This window comes from Pleurodeles waltl, chromosome 1_2 (assembly GCF_031143425.1).
Source record: "Pleurodeles waltl isolate 20211129_DDA chromosome 1_2, aPleWal1.hap1.20221129, whole genome shotgun sequence".
In the NCBI taxonomy this organism is placed as follows: Eukaryota; Metazoa; Chordata; class Amphibia; order Caudata; family Salamandridae; genus Pleurodeles; species Pleurodeles waltl.
In genome coordinates this window covers 731,133,218-731,151,697 of record NC_090437.1, presented here as the reverse complement: position 1 = coordinate 731,151,697, position 18,480 = coordinate 731,133,218, and the positions used below count along the sequence as shown (strand labels likewise).

The 18,480-nt window shown below is 48.9% G+C and overlaps 1 protein-coding gene across 1 annotated transcript in view; it reads left to right on the top strand.

Annotated features, from left to right (window-relative positions):
* Positions 1-3,377: 3,377 nt before the first annotated feature.
* The window catches only part of ASIC5 (acid sensing ion channel subunit family member 5), a 769,827-nt gene continuing 754,724 nt past the window's right edge, over positions 3,378-18,480 (top strand). The window contains exons 1-2 of the mRNA XM_069205834.1: positions 3,378-3,393; positions 3,843-4,149. Of these exons, the coding sequence (XP_069061935.1) occupies positions 3,378-3,393; positions 3,843-4,149 (323 nt within the window). The remainder of the gene's footprint in view (positions 3,394-3,842; positions 4,150-18,480) is intronic.

Here is an 18,480-nt window from a genome sequence, read left to right as displayed (position 1 = left end):
GCCTCTGGAGGCCAGACACTCTTCGAATTGGCGGGAGTTGAAGGCGGTTAACTTGCTCTGGTTCATTTTCAGGAATCCCTGAAGGGATTGGATCTCCTTATCCGGACAGACAACTTGGTGACCAAGTCTTACGTGAACAGGCAGGGAGGGACCAGGTCTCGGTCACTGTTCTGCATTGCGAGGGACATTTTTGTTTGGGCTCAGGAGTGGGTTCCGTCTCTGCAAGCCACCTACATTCAGGGGGTGATCAGTGTTCGGGCAGATCTTCTGAACCGGGTCATTCCTTCGTCTCAGCTTTTCTCCCTCCAGTTGTCTCTGTTCTCTCGCCTGGTTCGCCTGTGGGGTCTTCAGATGTTGGATGTGTTTGCCTCCCCAGAGAATGCAAAAGTAAGACTCTTTTGCTCCCGGTTTCGTTGTCATCAGGCTTGGGTGGTGGACGGGATGTCGTGCCCTTGGCCTCAGGATCTTCTGTACGCATTCCTGCCCTTCCAGTTGATCCGTGCGTTTCTGGTGAGGGTTCGTCTTCTGAAGGCCAGGGTTCTCTTGATTGTGCCACATTGGCCACGGGCGAATTGGTTTCTGTTGCTTTGGTTGATGGCATCTGGTCACATGTGGACTCTTCCTCTCTGTCCTTCGCCTCTAGAGTTTCCTTGCCTCCCTCTGGGGTCGTTGCGGTGATTGCACTTGACGACTTGGAAGTTGAACGGAGGGGATTGCTGGCTTCACTGCATCATTCCACGTTGCTGTCTTATGGTCGACAGTGGAAGGTTTTTTCTTCCTGGTGTTTGCGGCATGGGTTGGATCCTACGGCAGCTTCTCTGTTTGAGGTGACGCAGTTTCTGCAAGATGGGGCCCAGTTGGGTTTGTCTGTGGCTTCACTGCGTGTGCAGTGGGCTGCGATTCAGGCTTTTAGGGGCCTATGGCATAATTCTTTTCTGGTGGCCATTACTTCAGCCCGGCGTTTGTTTGAGTTGGGGGCGTTGGCCTGCTCTTTTCCGTTTTGTAAGGTTTTTCCTGATTGGGTTGTGCTTGTACCGGTTCCTTCGTTTGTTCCCAAAGTGAATTCGGCTTTCCATGCTCGGCAGGAGGTTATCCTGCCTGCTTTTTGTCCTGATCCTTCCTCGGCTGAGGAGGTTCGGTTGTATTCTTTGGATGTACCTAGGGCTTTGTTGGAATATCAATGGGTGGTTGCTCCTTTCCGGAAGGGTGATTCCCTGTTTGTTAATTTCGGTCCGGCTTGGAAGGGGGAGAAGCCGTCCACTGCTGCCTTGAGTCGTTGGGTTCGCTCTCTAATTTTGATGGCTTATTCTTTGCAAGGGGTTGTTCCGCCTCAGGGGATATAGGGCCGTTCTACCAGGGGTATGGCTGCTACGGTGGCTGCTACGGTGGCTGAGCTACAGGGCACTTCTGTGGTGGAAATTTGCAGGGCTGCTACTTGGGCCTCACCTTCTACCTTTGTTCGTCATTACAGGCTGGCGGACTTGGGGGTTTGGAGTCAATATTTGGTCACTGTGTCTTGTCCTCTATGATGTAATAGGGGAGTTGTTGCCCGGTGTCCTGTTTGGTTTTGATTAAACGTGTTGCAACTCAGCATCCGTCTCCTGTTTTTCTCTTGCTATGTGTCATTGGTAGGAAAGGAAGGCGAGGGAGGGACGGGAGGTAATGCGTCCATTACTTAGGGATAATGGCATTACTCCTAGCCCTACTCCCTCACCTTCCTTTCCGTTCGCTACCGCCCTCCCGGTACGGACTGCCTGAGTTGCTGTTTGGGCTTGTTTCTGTACAGGAGGTGGTGGGGGTGGGGGGAGGGACATTTTCCAAGGTGAAGGGAGGGGTCTAGGGGGAGGCAGGAAGCCTCATTGGTAGGAAAGGAAGGCGAAGGAGTAGGGCTAGGAGTAATGCCATTACCCTAAGTAATGGATGCAGTAGACGTACACCAAGCTTTTCCCTTCAAATGCTATTTTCAATGGATCGAAACGTTGTTTCCATCTCCTGCGTAAAGGATTGCAAAGCCATTGTTCCCTTTCAGTCCTTTTCTCATGAACTGGCAATTGTTTCTGATAAGATTAATCTTGTGTACAATAACATTATGTTTGGGGCCTTTGTGATTAAGTTCCTCCTCTTGTTCAAGTTGCATTACCTCTCTCTAGTCTCACCTCTCAAAGCTCGCTAAGGAACATGGAATAGCCTAGGGGAGCCCCACTAAGTCAGCGTGAAGTGGGAACTTGCTCCCCCAGTAGCGCCAGCCTTCACTTTGATTCCTCTTTCACCTCCAGTTCACAATTGTTGCAGCTAAAATTTCAGTCTTCTTATTTCCATTCTCAAAACAACACTGTTGGTTAGATCCGGTACACTTTCTAGTTATTACCCAATCTCCATTCTTTCTGTAGTTGATAAGCTTAAAAAACATCCTGGTCTAAGGACTATGCACTTACACAATGAAAATTGATAGTGACAGAAATAGTTTCAACTCTGAATTCATAACTCACGGTACGTACCAGTTTCTGCAAAGAGTAATTTGAAATAGGTTTCGGTATGGGGAAAATTTCATTTTTTTTCCTTCCAAGCCCCATAAATATGGGCTTGAGGGGCATATTTATCCTCTGCACCAAACTTGTGTCAAAGGTTTTGATGCAAATTTGGCGCAAACCTAACACCATCTTTATACTTTGACGCCCGACCCAGAGAACTTCAAAATTCAGCAGTGTGCATCATTTTCTGGATGGGTGAAACCGCCTTGCGTTAAGGACGACGTTCCCGTCCAAAAAATTACTTTAAGGCATGTGCGCCTTATTTATACTCCTGCGTCATTTTGACGCACAGGAGGACGGGCCTTAAAAAATTGCGCACAACCTGATTTGCAGTGTTTCTTAACGCCTGGGTGAGGGCAGGCATTAAGGGACCTGTGGGCTCATTTCCATGGCCTCTGACCATGAAAGCAGTCCACAGGTGCCCTTCCCTGCCCCCAGGTTCACCCCTGGGGGACCCATCCCAGGTAAGAACAGGTAAATTGAGGTAAGTATTTTATTTTTTTTCAGTGTCATAGGGAGGCCTAACTTGGGCCCCCCTACATGCCACTGTGCCCAATGACTATGCCCAGGGGACAGAAGTCTCCTGGGCATGGCCATTGGGCAGGGGGGCATGACTCATGTCTTTCCTAAGACAAGAGTCTTTTCAATGGGGGTTGTGCGTCAAAAAATGGCGCAAGTCCGGTTAGAGCCATGATTTTTGACTCTAACCTGACTTGCTTTGACACACAACCCCCATTCTTCCCTACGCCTGCGCTGCCCGGTTAGAGTAATTATTTTTTACTCTAACCAGCCCGCAGCGCCGGCTAACGTCAATCTATAAATAAGGCGCCCGCTTGGTGCGTTGGAATGGCGTTAGCCAGCAGTACATTTTTTGACGCAAACCAGCACCAGGCCCGGTTTCCATAAAAAGTATAAATATGGGCCTAAATGTCTAATTCCTATGAGAGAAAGTTCATGCGCTTGAAAATAGTGCATGAGAAAAAAAAAAATACTTGCATCATTACATATGTCCATTCACTTTCTAAAGTTCATGGTGAACGCTTTCCACAAAACATTTTTTGGGTCAAAATAAACCTTAAACGAGAGAAGTTTCCTGTGATGCACTTAACCCAATGGTCGGGGTTTGCTCAAGATTACCTATATGTAATCAACATTAATCACAGAGCTGAATGCTATGTCTCAACTGGTTTGTTTGTAATTATTAGGTAAATGCCACCTCACAGCAAATCTAAACATGTGTTATAAAAGAAGTTAAAAAATCAAACCCGCATTGAATCCACAACGGTAATTTTACATTTTTATATTTTAAAGGATTGATTGGAAAATTAAAACTCTACTTCCTAAGACACCCTCGACCTCCAATTGAAGACAGGAAACAGTATGATGTGGAGTTTGCGAATTCCACCTCTTTCCATGGATTGCACAACCTTGTTGGCAAACGGAGCAGGATCCGGAAGGTGCTGTGGACATCCGTGGTCTTTGGGTCGGTCATTATCGTATGCTGGCAGATCTGCACGCGCATCATAAACTACTTCAGCTGGCCAACCACTACTTCCGTCACAGTTCAGTATGTGGAAAACATAGAGTTCCCTGCTGTGACCTTTTGCAATCTAAACAGGTAAGCAAGTTATGCTTCTAAGGCAACAATGAAACCTAGCATTTTCTTACACTAGGGCAAAGGAGGAAAATCGTAATTTGTTATTGCTAATTATTTTAATAATGGGACATTCCAAATGTTTTAAAATCGTTGTCGACTTTAAATGGCCCTGACGCTCATTTCAAGAAAAGTCTGTGGTCATTTTCATGATTGGTGTACAAAGCAGCATAATGGATTTGTGCACATGCTTACATGGCCAGGTATCGCTGAGGCCTCTTTCCACCAAACACCATTCACCCCCCGTAAGCTTGAATTAAAACCTTAGATGAACTTCACTTTGGGATTAGGGGTCGTTAACCCCCGGCCATATTTTCATTGACAAAATATTGTTAATCATAATCAAAATTATACGCAGTAACCACAATCATGTCCACAAAGTATTTACAGAGTTCAAAGGATGCCTAGCTTTAACAGAGTACGCTAATACATCCACATTCCTGTCACTGACTAAAAACCGTTCGTTCCTGCGTACCCAATATTGGTGGCTGTGAATGAGATCATGATTGTTTTCCCACACCCCAAACCCTAACCCTACTTACGCTGCATATCCCAGGGTAGGATTTCCATCAGGGTGTTTTCATACCTTCCAAACTGGATTGCTGTGGAGGGGGCCCGGCTGACTGCTAGGATACCTACCTCGGGCGCCCCAACCACCCTGAGACTCAACCTCCCCAAGGGCCAGTGCTCACTTAAGACCTTCTGTGCAAGCATGGGTGGTTGGCCCTAGGGGCCTGATGCCAGCAACCGCTCGCAACCCCGTGCCCATGTGTGTTGTCGTCCACACTTCCCAGCCACCCTGGTCTGATCAGTGAGCACAAGAAAGACTTGCTCGCCATCTGTGGCCACCTTATTAGGCTGGCCGCGTGACGCCATCCCTGTGCGCGACCCCGGAAGAACAAAGAGTGCTTCCGGCCAGCCAAACAGTGCTCTTGGGGGCATGGGCCCTTCTACAGTTAATTGGGGCTGTGTTTTCATTGCAGGGCGGGGGCTGGGGAGCCTGCTGCTCCCCGACCCCCATCCCCACGTTACGGCCCCACGCAGCTGCCATAAGTGGGCCCCCCTAATTGGGGTGGCCCCATGCATAAAAACGCTGCTGCCCACTTTGGGTAATTTGCATGCATTCCTTCAATAATTTCAACAGTTAGTGCAGGAGCTCTGGCCATCGGAACTCGATAAAACAGATCAGCAGCCAACACTCTTGGGGCCTCATTTACAAGACATTTGCACCACCGTTGCATTATTTTTGTGATGCAGCAGTGGTGTAACAGTGGTGCTAGCAGTGCACCACACTGCTCCAGATTTACAAACTGGTGCATTTGGCCCAATGCATCAGTTTGTAAACCCTTGCTCCAGATTTACAAACTGATGCATTGGGCCCAATGCATCAGTTTGCAAACCCTAGCATCACATTATACCTGTGTCAGGTATAATGTATGCAGGGTGGGCGTTTCCACAGGACAAGCCACGCAGAACTGACGCTTCAAAATGTCCAACATTTCACTGCATCATTCTGAAACTTCACTGCGTCAAATGTATACTGCATGCTCAGAGCTGGCATAAAATTGACGCAGGGCCTCCTCTCATTGCTGGAGTAGCATCATTTTTTTACAATAATCCAGCAATGCATGAATTAGCACTATCTGTGAAAATGTAAGATGTGGATCTCTGTATTATAAATACAGCGCATCCATGGCATAATTAGGAGATCGTAGAGCAGCGCAAAAAACCTGACGCATTGGGGCTAATACGCCAGATTCTTGTAAATGAGGCCCCTTGTTAGTGAGCTAAGTAGCCTTCAGCTAATGCACTAACTCAGGGTAGCCAGTGCAATTTCCTACAAGCATTGCATTGATACTGCCTCTCACAAACCAAGCTTCTTGCTCTTCTAAGCAGCATGTACCAGTGTCATTTTAAGGATGGTTTCTTGTGTTTGTTTTTATATGGCAGTAGCACAGATGGGAGGAGGGCAGGAGGAATGTCATGTGGAATGTACTGCAGTCCCAGCACTGTCTCCTTCCATCATTATTTCTAGACTTTAGAGTGCAGTTGTGTGTTTGAGTGCAGAATGGCATGCCAAGATCTACAGTAATATACACAGATTTCTAGGTCTGGCTTAACGGTGCAGCTGTCACCTGACCTTGGGTGATCAAGAAAAAAGAGCTTTCAGAGTACTATTGAAAGAGGGGCTTTGCCTCCATCCACACATCGGTTCCCCAAAGTATAGGATCTGAATATGCCATATTAGGATGCTTTCACTAAAATGCTGCTTGTATTGTACTTTTTGGCTTGTGGTAAATCTTATACTCAATACGGCATGATTAAGTTGGTTATGTTGGCAAGCCAACAATCATGGCTGTAGGCCTGATCTGATTATTATGATAGTTGACCTGACGTATGTATTGTGAAAAACATATTGTTTATTACTCTATAATAAAGCCTACAGACATGTATTTTTATTACATGTAATCTCACAGATTACCATAGAAGGCAATAATTCTGGTGTTGAGCTACCCACTGTGATAAATCCTGGGGCTTTTCACTGTGATGTTTCTATATAGGCCCTCTTAACAAGGGTTGTCAATTGTTTTGCCAGCTGTATTTTTCTACATATCGATAATTTTATAACTATGCACAATGGTTGCTAGTTTATGTAAAGCTAATGATAAAGGGTTCATTGGGAAAAGTCATGCCAGATTTCATAGGTTTAATCTTATAATGAAACATTATTACTAAGCATGTAGACATGACCTACTTAAATACTTATAGTAACAAATATTTAAGGGTGGATTGGTTTTACACTGTGTGAAAGTCTATATACTGCTATTTTGTTCGATGGAATTTTACAGATCAACCTGGTAGGCAAAGGGTTTGGTGTTGGTGATCAACCCAAGCAAACTGTAAGGCTAGAATGTATGCACTACAATAATCGTAATTAGGCTGTCTTTGAAGAGATAGTATTTGCTTTGCTAACTGTAATTTTGTTCAGATTTGTACTTTTATGACTGCTTGGTGGATAGGAAGCTTATACTCAGGGCAGTAGACTTGAGTTAGTTATGGAGGCAAGCTTATTATAAAGTCTAAAGACCTGATTTGCAGCATAGGATTCCTTGTCAAGCCCTGTTAGAAATTATTTTGCTTTGCCTACTGTGATTTCATGACTGTAAACCTGATGGTTGCTGTGTGCAAAGCTTGCACTCAGGACAGTAGGCCTGTGTTGGTTTTGATGACAAGCCACTGACAACAGCTATAGGCTTGATTGATCTGCAGGGAAATTATATGCCAGATGCTATAGGGCTGACTTGTTTATTGTGAAAATGTATTTGAGCAGCAGTAGGCCTTGTCTCCTTATGGTGAAAGCATATGATAAATAGGCCTCTAGCAGTGGAACATTATCACCTTATTTTACAACCCACAGAAAGCTATTTGGTTACTTTTAAACTCATAGATTACCATAGTAGACAAGAGCTTTTGGTATTGGTTACTGATCTTGACAAGCATTTGGAGTAGAGTTTTACTGTGACTATTCTTGTTAAGCTCTATAGAGATGAGTTGTACATTGTTTTGCCAACTGTAATTTTGTTTATATTTGCAATTTTATAAATGTATGCCTGATGGTTGTCAGTTTATGAACACTCCAGTGGTCTTGTGTTGTACATAGTGCCAGGCCACTGTTAAATACTAGAGTCCTTGTCTATTCACTGGGAAAAGGTATGTTTGACTCTTTAGGTGTGATCTGTTTAATAGGAAAAGTTTTGACAACTCAAAAACGCCATACTTACTTATTGTAAAACACATGTTAAATGTAAGAGGCTTTTAAAGGTGGATTGTTATTAAATTGTGCTATAGACTATTGGCAGGTATGTTGCTATATGGATGTCACAAATTACAGCAGTAGGTAAGGGTTTTTGTTTTGGTCATCCATCCGTACAAATCATTGGGATAGATGATTTGCACCATGGTAATTCTTATTAGGCTCTATTAGTGGTGATTTTATATTGTTTTGACAATTGTATACTGTACATATTTGTTATTTCATTACATTATACCTGATGATTGCATTGTGGGAAGGCATATGACCATCCCAGTAGGTGATAAAAGTTATAGACATGATTGTTTATAATGAAACGTTACTGCAAAGTCAGTAGGCCTGACATATTGCTTGTAAAAAGCATATGTTAAAATCAATAAATCAATAGGCATATAAGGGCAGATTGTTATCATTCGGTATTAAAGCCTACCGATAGTTATTATGTTACATGGAATCTCACAGGTGAATGAATAAATGAATGAATGAATGAATGACAGAATGTGTAAAGTGCTTGGCTACTCCAAACAGAGTGTCCCTACGCTGATTCCAATCTGGATCATAGTTGACAGCTGTATGCCAGACCAAACAGAAAGTTCTTGGGAGGCTTCCAAAAAAGGAGTTTAGAGAGATGTTCTTCAAAGCAAGCTGCAGGACATTCCATTCTCTTCAAGCCATCACAGAAAATTAACGTCCACCACATCAAGCACGCTGAATGTGTGGCACTCCAACTTGGAATGCAGCTGAAGATATAAGCAGGTGTGAGGGATGGGAATGATGAATCCTATTAATCCGGTATTAAGGGACACATTCATAAAAGGCCAGAGAAACAAAAACTACAGCCTTAAAAATGATCCTTTCCCAATAGGAAGCCAGTGTAGTTTGTAAAGGTGTGTATTAACTGAATCCCATCTGTCCATCCCCAAAATCAAATGTGCATGCAGCATTTTGTGTTGTTTGCAATTGTTTAATCCTTTTGTCCTGGATCCCCAGATAGAGTGTATTCCTGTAGTCCCACCTGGCCGTAACTAATGCTTGGGCACTGTCTTATGGGTAGATAAAGTAGGAAACTCTAAAAATCTTCTTATTGAACGCAGTACAGTACAGTAAAGCAAGCCCCAGCCACTAAGAGGACCTGGGAGTTAAAATCAAGCTTGTTGTTAATTCCTGGCTATTGAAGCAGGATGAGGAGCTGAAAACTATTTGGCCAACCATTATACTTCTTTGGCCAACCATTTTGCACCCATTGCACTTTTGCAGGCCAGAAGAGAAGAAACTCAGTTTTATCTGCATTGCCCTGTAAGTGGCTTTCAGGCAGCCAGATCAAAGCATTTGCTAGGCATAACTGAACAGTGGCACTTACGTCAGTTGAATTAGAGTTGAAAATCAAGCATATCTGAGTGTCATTGCCGTAGCAGACAGTGCTCACCCAAAACAATTCAATAACGTTGACAAGGGGTGCCATATAGATGTTAAATAATGTGGGGCTGAGTGTCAAGTCCGGAGAAACCCTGCTTCTTAACTGCTTACAAACTGTAAGGGGCGCCAGCCAGACATCCTGCTGTCTTTCATCCAAAAAGATTTTATACACCTTGTTAGAAATGGGGTCTCTAGTTGGCAGAGGTATACACCCTTGTCCAAACAGGGACCACAATCTTACTGAGGGTAAGTCACACACAATCCAAACTATCCTGTGTCGACCTTCTGGTAGCTTGGCACTGAGCAGTCAGGCTTTGCATAGAAAGCAATGTGTAAAGTATTTGTGCAATAAATCATACAGTAAAACAGTGAAAACACTACAAAAATACACCACACAGGTTCAGAAAAATATATGATATTTATCTGATTAAATTAAAGTCAAAACAATAAAGATTGAATAAATACAAATATTACTTTTGCAAGATCAAAAATAATCTTAAATCTTAGAAATCAACAGTTGTCTCTTGTGTGCACAAAGTACCTGGTTTGCATCAAAATTAAAACTCACGAGGACCGCAGAAGAAGGGATGCATGAACAAGTAGAGTGTGTGTCAGATTTTCCGGTGCGCCACAGACAATGCCTCATTTCTTTCCACACTGCAAGGGGCTTTGCATCAATTTCAGGCACGCAAGCTTGGCTCTTCACTGCGAGGCGGAAGTCTTTTGATGCCTAGGATGATGCAGGGAAAATCCTGGGCATGAAAGAAGAGGTCACAGGCATTGCGTCAATCCGGTAGGCCAGGCATTGCATTTTCTGTTGCACGGCAGGTGCTGCATCGATTCTTCACTCAGGAAGTCAGACTGCCTTGTTCCGGTTCGGCTGTGTGTCGATCTGATATGGCTGTGCTCGAATTTCTGGCCACAAGGTAGGTGCTGCATCGATCCTTCACTTGGGAAGTCTGGCTGCGTCTTTCCGGTTCAGCTGTGTGGCGATTTCTTGGTCGCAAAACAGCTGTGCGTCGTTTCGGCAGGCTGTACATTGATTTTCGGCACAATGAGTTTCCTTGAAGAGATTAAGGCCCTCATTATGACATTCGCGGTAAATTCCACTTACTGCCATGCCGACTGCCGTCATCATATTGCCACCTCTGTGGATATCCACCAACCATTTTATGACACACACATACCAATCCGTCACTATACAGCCATACACACAAGTCTGCCAGCCCAAAGGCCAGTAATAAACTGGCGGTATCCAAACCCGCACCATTACACCAAAAGAACTACGCCCACAACATTATGACCCACGATTCACTGCAGCAGACATTCAACAGTGGTAAACCATTGGCGGTACATACCGCCATGCTCAAAATACACACAACCTAACAAAATAACACTACATTGGTCAATTCAAACAACACACACCTGACACCTATACACATACCACACCACCATAAAACACGCACTGATATTACCCACAACCCTTTACAACTACTAACCATTGCCAACAGAGAGAGAGAGAGACAGCAAGAGAACCCACACAACCAGAGCCACATACCACCATCACCTATACACCACCCACGCAGCTCACAAGACACACCCCAACACATCACCCTTCACACGCTCACCCACACCACTCACACCACGCTAATGGTACTACAACGACACCCCAGGTTCTCTGAAGAGAAGCTAAGGGTCATGGTGGAGGAAATCATCCAGGTAGAGCCACAGCTATTTGGATCACAGATGCAGCAGATATCCATTGCTAGGAAGATGGGGCTATGGCGGAGAATCGTGGACAGGGTCAAAAGTGATGGACAGCACCCAAGAACTAGGGATGACATCAGGAAGAGGTAGAATGACCTACGGGGGAAGGCACATTCCATAGCAGCATGACACCAACTCACTGTACAGAGGACTGGCAGTGGACCCTCACCTTCTCCCCCACAACTAACAACATGGGAGGAGCAAGTCTTGGCAATCATGAATCCTGAGGGCCTGGCAGGAGTAGCAGGTGGACTGGACTCTGGTAAGTCAACTCTCTATAACTACCACCCCCTTACCTGCATGCCATCATATACCCCACCCTCACCCTCACTCCCATCACTCCACCACCTTCCACACATCCCACCATAGCAACCCACTCATCGCAATGCCAAGCCCTGCATGTAACACCAATGCATGGACACCCCTCACAGACCTGCATTGAAACCTATCACCACAGCATGCACACTAGAGAGATTCACCTAGCCCACCACATAACAACAACACAAGGAAAAGCTGTCAGGGCAAATCCAACCAAAGAAGCAACAAACCCATGCACAATATGTCACACACAGAAACAGTAACACTTCATTTACTTCCCCACAGGTAACCCAGCCAATGTCTCTGGTGAAGAGGTGCCAGCAACATCCAGTCCCCACACAGAAGAGGCCCACAGTGATAACAGCAGCTCTGGTCGCCTGGATCTGATGACCAACCTGGTCCATCTGGGAACACAGGACAGGCACACTCTCACACCACCACAGAGCATCCCACCTCAGGAAACACCACCACAGCACCCACCCAGCAGGCCCATACCTATGTCCCCAGGACACATCAATCAGTAGTGTGTCCACCACTACAGGTACCCCAGGGCACCCCACAAACACAGAACAATCATGGACCTGGGGTAGGTGGCATTGGGAACACGGTTCAGGGGACAGAGACACAGGACAACAGGGAAGCTGGGAGGACTGCTGTGCGACAGGGGAAGGACAGGCCCAGGGAAACGACCCTCCAGGAGACACTCACCGTGATCCTGGGAGCATACCAACATTGCCAGGATATGCTGGGCCACATTCTGGACAAGTTGCAGGAGAGCATGCGGCTGCAGGAGGGACGGAACCTGGGGATCAGGGAGGACTTGAAGAACATCAACACCACCCTGGTCTCCATTACAGGGGTGCTGGCAGACATGGTCAACAGTATGAGGGAGGCAATGGCACACCACTGGGCCCCTGACACTAGCCAAACCACTGAACAGCCTCCACCTCCGCTGACGCTAGTGGACAGGAGGCCCTAGCACAGGACCAACAGGCCACCAGTACCCCTCCCCTGCAGAAGAAGAACCACCCGCAAATGTTCACTGTGATCCAGGCAGAAGCCAGACACTATTGCCAAGACCCCTGCCAGATAATGAGACTCTCCTGATTGTCACCCCTGTGTCCCACTCTGTCACCCTGTCCACCTTGAACTGCCATTACTCCCCTTCCTATGGCCCCATGGACAATGCACCTGTGATACAAATAAGCTGGACTCTAACCTGGACTTTCCTCCATAATCACCCCAGCCTATTCCTCTCCCCCCTCTTCTTTAGAGCACTGCAATAAACACACTTTGATAAAATACAATTATAGTGTATGTCAAATGTTTTCAAAATGTATTCGTTTAACCAGGTTCAAACATTGCAATTCAACAGTACAGTAATGTTTACATTGGAAAGACCTGTAGCGGGCTGCACTGAACACACCAGGCACCAACATCTGCAAAAAGAGATGCCAAAGGGTACAGTTAGTAGGCATAGAAGTAGGAATAAGACAAAGACAAAAGAGGGTCCCTGATTGGAATATAGTAGCTCAACCAGGGAAATACAATCTGAAACAGTAAGAAAGACTATGAGCTATTCTGAAATGCCACTTTATAGATATATGTACAGCAAAAAAACAAGATATCAAACAAGGGGGGGTCATTCCAACCCTGGCGGTCGGTGTTAAAGCGGCGGCTAACCCGCCAACAGGCTGGCGGTTAAAAAAATGGAATTCCGACCCTGGCGGAAACCGCCAACAGAGACCGCCACTTCAACACTCCGACCGCCACGGCGGGACAAACAAACAGCGTGGCGGTCAACGCCAACAGACAGGCGGAAGACAATGTACCGCCCACCCTATCACAACGCACCAATCCGCCACCTTTTCCGGGGCGGTAGCCCCGCCGATTAAAAACACGGCAGAAACAGCCATTTCGAACGGAAAACGCTCACCTCCATACACCCCACGAGAAATCTGGACAGCATGGAACCCGAACTGCACATCCTCCCAGCTATTGTCTTCCTGCTCCTCTACCAGGAGCACGAACGCCGGCGCAGAAGACAACGGTGAGTACTGCACCTACGACACAGGGGAGGGGGGGAGGCAAAAAATTACGGGGACACACATACGCGACACACCCACCCCCACCATCACTCACTACAACACACACATCAATGCATAGCAACAACTCAGAGTTACACCCCTCAAACCCCCCGGAAGAATGCAAAGACAAAAGGAAATGATCATAAACAGTTGAATATATTGTATTCATGGCTTATAAATATATCACACATCCAAAATTATTATATACATAAATATTAAAAGTACGATAATTTTTGCAGGCATTGTCCGTGGACCACTGGGCCCAAATCACATGGGCAAAGCCCACACAGGATACCTGACACCAACGGAGAGAACACTGCAGGGGCATCAGATAGCAAAACTACAGGCACCTCAGGGGGAAGGGAAGGGGGGGCACCTCAGCCAGATGAGTCCACGACGCCAGATCCACTGTTCCATCCTGGGGAGTGCAAAGCCACAGTCTCTCAAGTCTCTACAGTGGGTGGTTTGCCCACTGTGCCATCCTGGGGAGTGCAAAGCCACAGTCTCACAAGTCTCTACAGTGGGTGGTTTGCCCACTGTGCCATCCTGGGGAGTGCAAAACCACAGTCTTTCAAGTCTCTACAGTGGGTGGTTTGCCCACTGTGCCATCCTGGGGAGTGCAAAGCCACAGTCTCTCAAGTCTCTACAGTGGGTGGGTTGCCCACTGTGCCATCCTGGGGAGTGCAAAGCCACAGTCTCACAAGTCTCTACAGTGGGTGGTTTGCCCACTGTGCCATCCTGGGGAGTGCAAAGCCACAGTCTCACAAGTGGATGACAGTCTCCACTGGTTCTGGAGGGTGCTTGGTGCCCAGAGTGCTTTGTGCAGCCCTGCCCGACACAGATGAGGGCCTGCCCCTTCTGCCAATGGGCCAGCAGTGCTTGAGACGGCGGTGCCCAGTTCAGCGGTGCTTGAGAAGAAGGGCCCAGTTCAGCGGTGCTTGAGACGGCGCTGCCCAGTTCAGCAGTACTTGAGATGAAGGGCCCAGTTCAGAGGTGCTTGAGATGAAGGGCCCAGTTCAGCGGTACTTGAGACGGCGGTGCCCTGTTCAGCGGTGCCCAGTTCAGCGGTACTTGAGATGAAGGGCCCAGTTCAGCGGTACTTGAGACGGCGGTGCCCTGTTCAGCGGTGCTTGAGACGGCGGTGCCCAGTTCAGCAGTACTTGAGATGAAGGGCCCAGTTCAGCGGTACTTGAGACGGCGGTGCCCAGTTCAGCGGTGCTTGAGACGGCGGTGCCCAGTTCAGCGGTACTTGAGATGAAGGGCCCAGTTCAGCGGTGCTTGAGACAGCGGTGCCCAGTTCAGCGGTGCTTGAGATGAGTGTCCAGGTCAGCGGATCCGGCCATGGCATGGATGTCACTCGCCACCTGACATGTGGCTGATGGGGCCTTCCTGCCCATCTGTCTGGTGGCTTGCGGGGCCCTCCTGGGCTGCAGTACCGGGCCTGTGGGTGTCCTCCTGCCCATCTGGGACGTGGCTTGCGGGGCCCTCCTGGGCTGCAGTACCGTGCCTGTGTGTGTCCTCCTGCACACCTGGGATGGGGCTGGTGGGGTCCTCCTGGCCAGCTGGCCTGCTGCCGGACTTGTCGGGCGTGCTGCCCTTCCCACCCTTCCCTGGTCGCCTGTGGCCCTTTCCCACCTTTGGCGGTGTGCCAGGTGGCACCCCACTTCCTGCCGGAGCCATTGCACTGGCAATCTTTGGGTGCTTTTCCGGGGGTGGGCTGGCCGTGCCTTGGCTCCTAGCTGAACTGGCTGCCCTTGAGGGTGGGGGACTCCACAGTCCATGGCAAACAGTCTTTATAGGTCCCGGTTTTGTGGTGGCTGAGGTGCTGATTGGAGTCCTATGAGATGGACGGGGTGGGGGAGTTGTTGGAAAGAGGTCAAGTTTGGAAAGGAAAAGCAATTTCGAAAGAGAGGGACGGGTAGGTGTAGTGGGTATGGGAGTGGAGGAAGAGGATGTGGTTGTAGGAGTGTGAAGTCTGGTGTCTTTGGGTGCAGGTGCTTGGGCTGGAGGCTGTCGTGAGGTGGATGGCTGTTGGGTGGGTGGCTGCCTGCGTTTGTGTAGTTTGGAAGAGGGGGTGACAGACACACTGGGAGAGGACACAGGGGACGTGTAAATGGTAGTGGGGGTGGTGACTGCACGTGTGCAGAGTGTTCTGGTGGGTGTGCTGGTGATGGACGTAGTGGCTGAAGATGTTGTGCATGCAAGTGTGAGTGGAGACGTCACAGGGAGGGAGGAGGGAGACGAGGAGGAGGGGGACACAGTGGAGGCAGTGGGTGTTGGTATGTCTGCATGTGGATGTTGCTTGTGTGAATGCTTGTGTGATGTGTGGTGCTTATGTCTGGCTGAGCTTCCCTTGGGTGTTGAGGTGTGTGTAGGCTGGTCTGATGGTGTGTCTGGGACAGGCAGAGGTACAGGGGATTGGGTCTGGGTGGAGGAAGTTGGAGGGGGGAGGCTAGAGACAGGGACAATGGCTGCCGTCAGTGCTGAGGCCAGAGCGTTGAACGATCGCTGATGGGCAGCCTGACCAGAATGAATGCCCTCCAGGTATGCATTACTCTGGTGCACCTCCCTTTCTACACCCTGGATGGCATTCAAAAGGGTAGACTGCCCAACAATGATGGTCCTCAGGAGGTCAATGACCTCCTCACTGAGGGCAGCATGGGTGACAGGGGCAGGGCCTGAGGTGCCTGGGGCGAAGGAAATGCCCACCTTCCTGGGTGAGCGGGCACGAGGCAAACGCTAAGGGGCTGCTGGGAGGGCGGTGCTGGTGCGCTGGGTGGCGGCTGTACCCGTTGTTGCGGGGGCACGGATGTTGCCGCCACCAAAAGGGAGCTCCCTTCAGAGGACGAGTCGCTGTCACTGACATCAGCACGAGCCCCCGCTGTGGAGCTCCCCTCGACCTCCGTCCCACTGGTGTATTCGGACTCCGTTGCATGGCCCTCCAGGGCCATGTGGGATGCAGCTCCCTCGTGCTCCGATGCCACTTCTCCTCCGCCTGATGATGCTAATGCACACATGAACAGGAAGACCACAAAATAGGGGGGGGGAGAAATAAAGACATGTTGAGTGCATGCATTGGCGACACCGTCGGCGGAGAGGACAGACACAGAAGCCCCCTGCACTACGCCGCGCACTTGGGGTCCAATACGCAATCTGTGGGACATGGCCTACAAGCCTATGGATGACAACTGCACACATAGATGACACAGGGCCATGGATACCTGTACTTGGCACCCTACAGAGGTGGGGGGCGGGGGCACAGGGCCATGCCTTACGGAGGGGCCTAGCCTACAGAAATCGCCCTGGCCTAGGGATACCCACAGCCCTCCTCCCCCACCCAGACACCTCCACTGCACGCAAAGTCACCAGAATGTGTTTGTACTCACCCCCTTGTGTCTGCTGTGATGTCCTCATGCGCCCATCCAAATCGGGGTAGGCCACCGCCAGGATCCGGGACATCAGGGGGGTCAAAGTACGACTGGCACCCCTCCCACGTTGGGAGGCCATCCCCAGCTGAGCCTCCGCCGTCTTCCTGCTCCAGCGTCGGATGTCCTCCCACCTCTTCCAGCAGTGGGTGCCCCGTCTGTTGTGGAACCCCAGGGTCCAGACGTGCTTGGCGATGGCACGCCAAATAGCGACTTTCTGGTGGGCGCTGACCTATGTGACATGTACAGGGATAGAAAAATTGTCATCACCTTCTGCATGCTCGATGTGAGTGGCCCCCCATCACCACCCTTGCCATGTGGCACATGCTCTCATCTGTCGTTTGATGCATGCCTCAATCGCTCCCCTCCCCACCATCTTTCATCCACCCCACTCAACACAGGCATTGCCCACTAAGCATGGTCCCAGTGTACTTACCTGTTGGTCTGGAGGACCGTAGAGTAGCGCATACTGGGGGAGGACCCCATCCACAAGTTTCTCCAACTCCTCCGCAGTGAAGGCAGGGGCCCTTTCCCCAGTCGCATGAGCCATTGTCTCTTCCAGACCGAGGTCACAGCAGCACTTGCAGTATAGCTCCTCTCCTGTGGAAGATCAGGTATCGAGTGATTAAGCAGATAGAAAATGGCGGTCACGCCCGCGGCGGTGCGTACCGCAGCGGTGCGTACCGTGACCACCGGCGCACATCGTCATTGGCTCCTGAAACCCATAGGGTTCAATGTTAACCAATGCGGCTTTGCGCCGCGGTCTTTGACCGCCTACCGCCACGGTGTGCCATGCCAGCACATTGACCTCACATCCCACTCTCGCACTTCACAGGTCAGGCAGCCGCCATTTCAAGGGCCCACATGGCTTAATTTCTACTGCGTCACACATACCTAGGCCTTGCATCAACACTCGTGTTCTGTGCAAGCTGTGGTTACGTACCTGTGGGTTGATTGACTCTGTGCTCGCTGTTGTCCTTCATAGGCACCGTCCGCTGGGACATGCGAGGAGATGGAGGAATCTTCCCGTGTACAGACCGCTGGTGGACCTGTCGACAATGGAGGAATGACATGTCATACTGACATACAGGCTTGACCGAGCCACTATACAGGAACTGTGTGCCCAGCTGGAGCTAGACCTGATGTCACCCATCCGCCAACCCACAGGGATCCCCCCTCTAGTGCAGGTGCTGTCAGTACTCCATTTCTTTGCAAGTGGGTCATTTCAAACAACAGTGGCCATATCATCAGGGATGTCCCAGCCCATGTTTTCCAAGGTGTTGTCCAGAGTGTTGTCTGCCCTGCTCAAACACATGCGGAGCTACATGATTTTCCCTGAGGTGGGGGATTTGGTAACAGTGAAGGGTGATTTCTATGCCCTTGGACATATTCCCAACATCATTGGTGCCATTGATGGGACCCATGTTGCTTTGGTCCCCCCCAGCAGGAGTGAACAGGTGTACAGGAACCG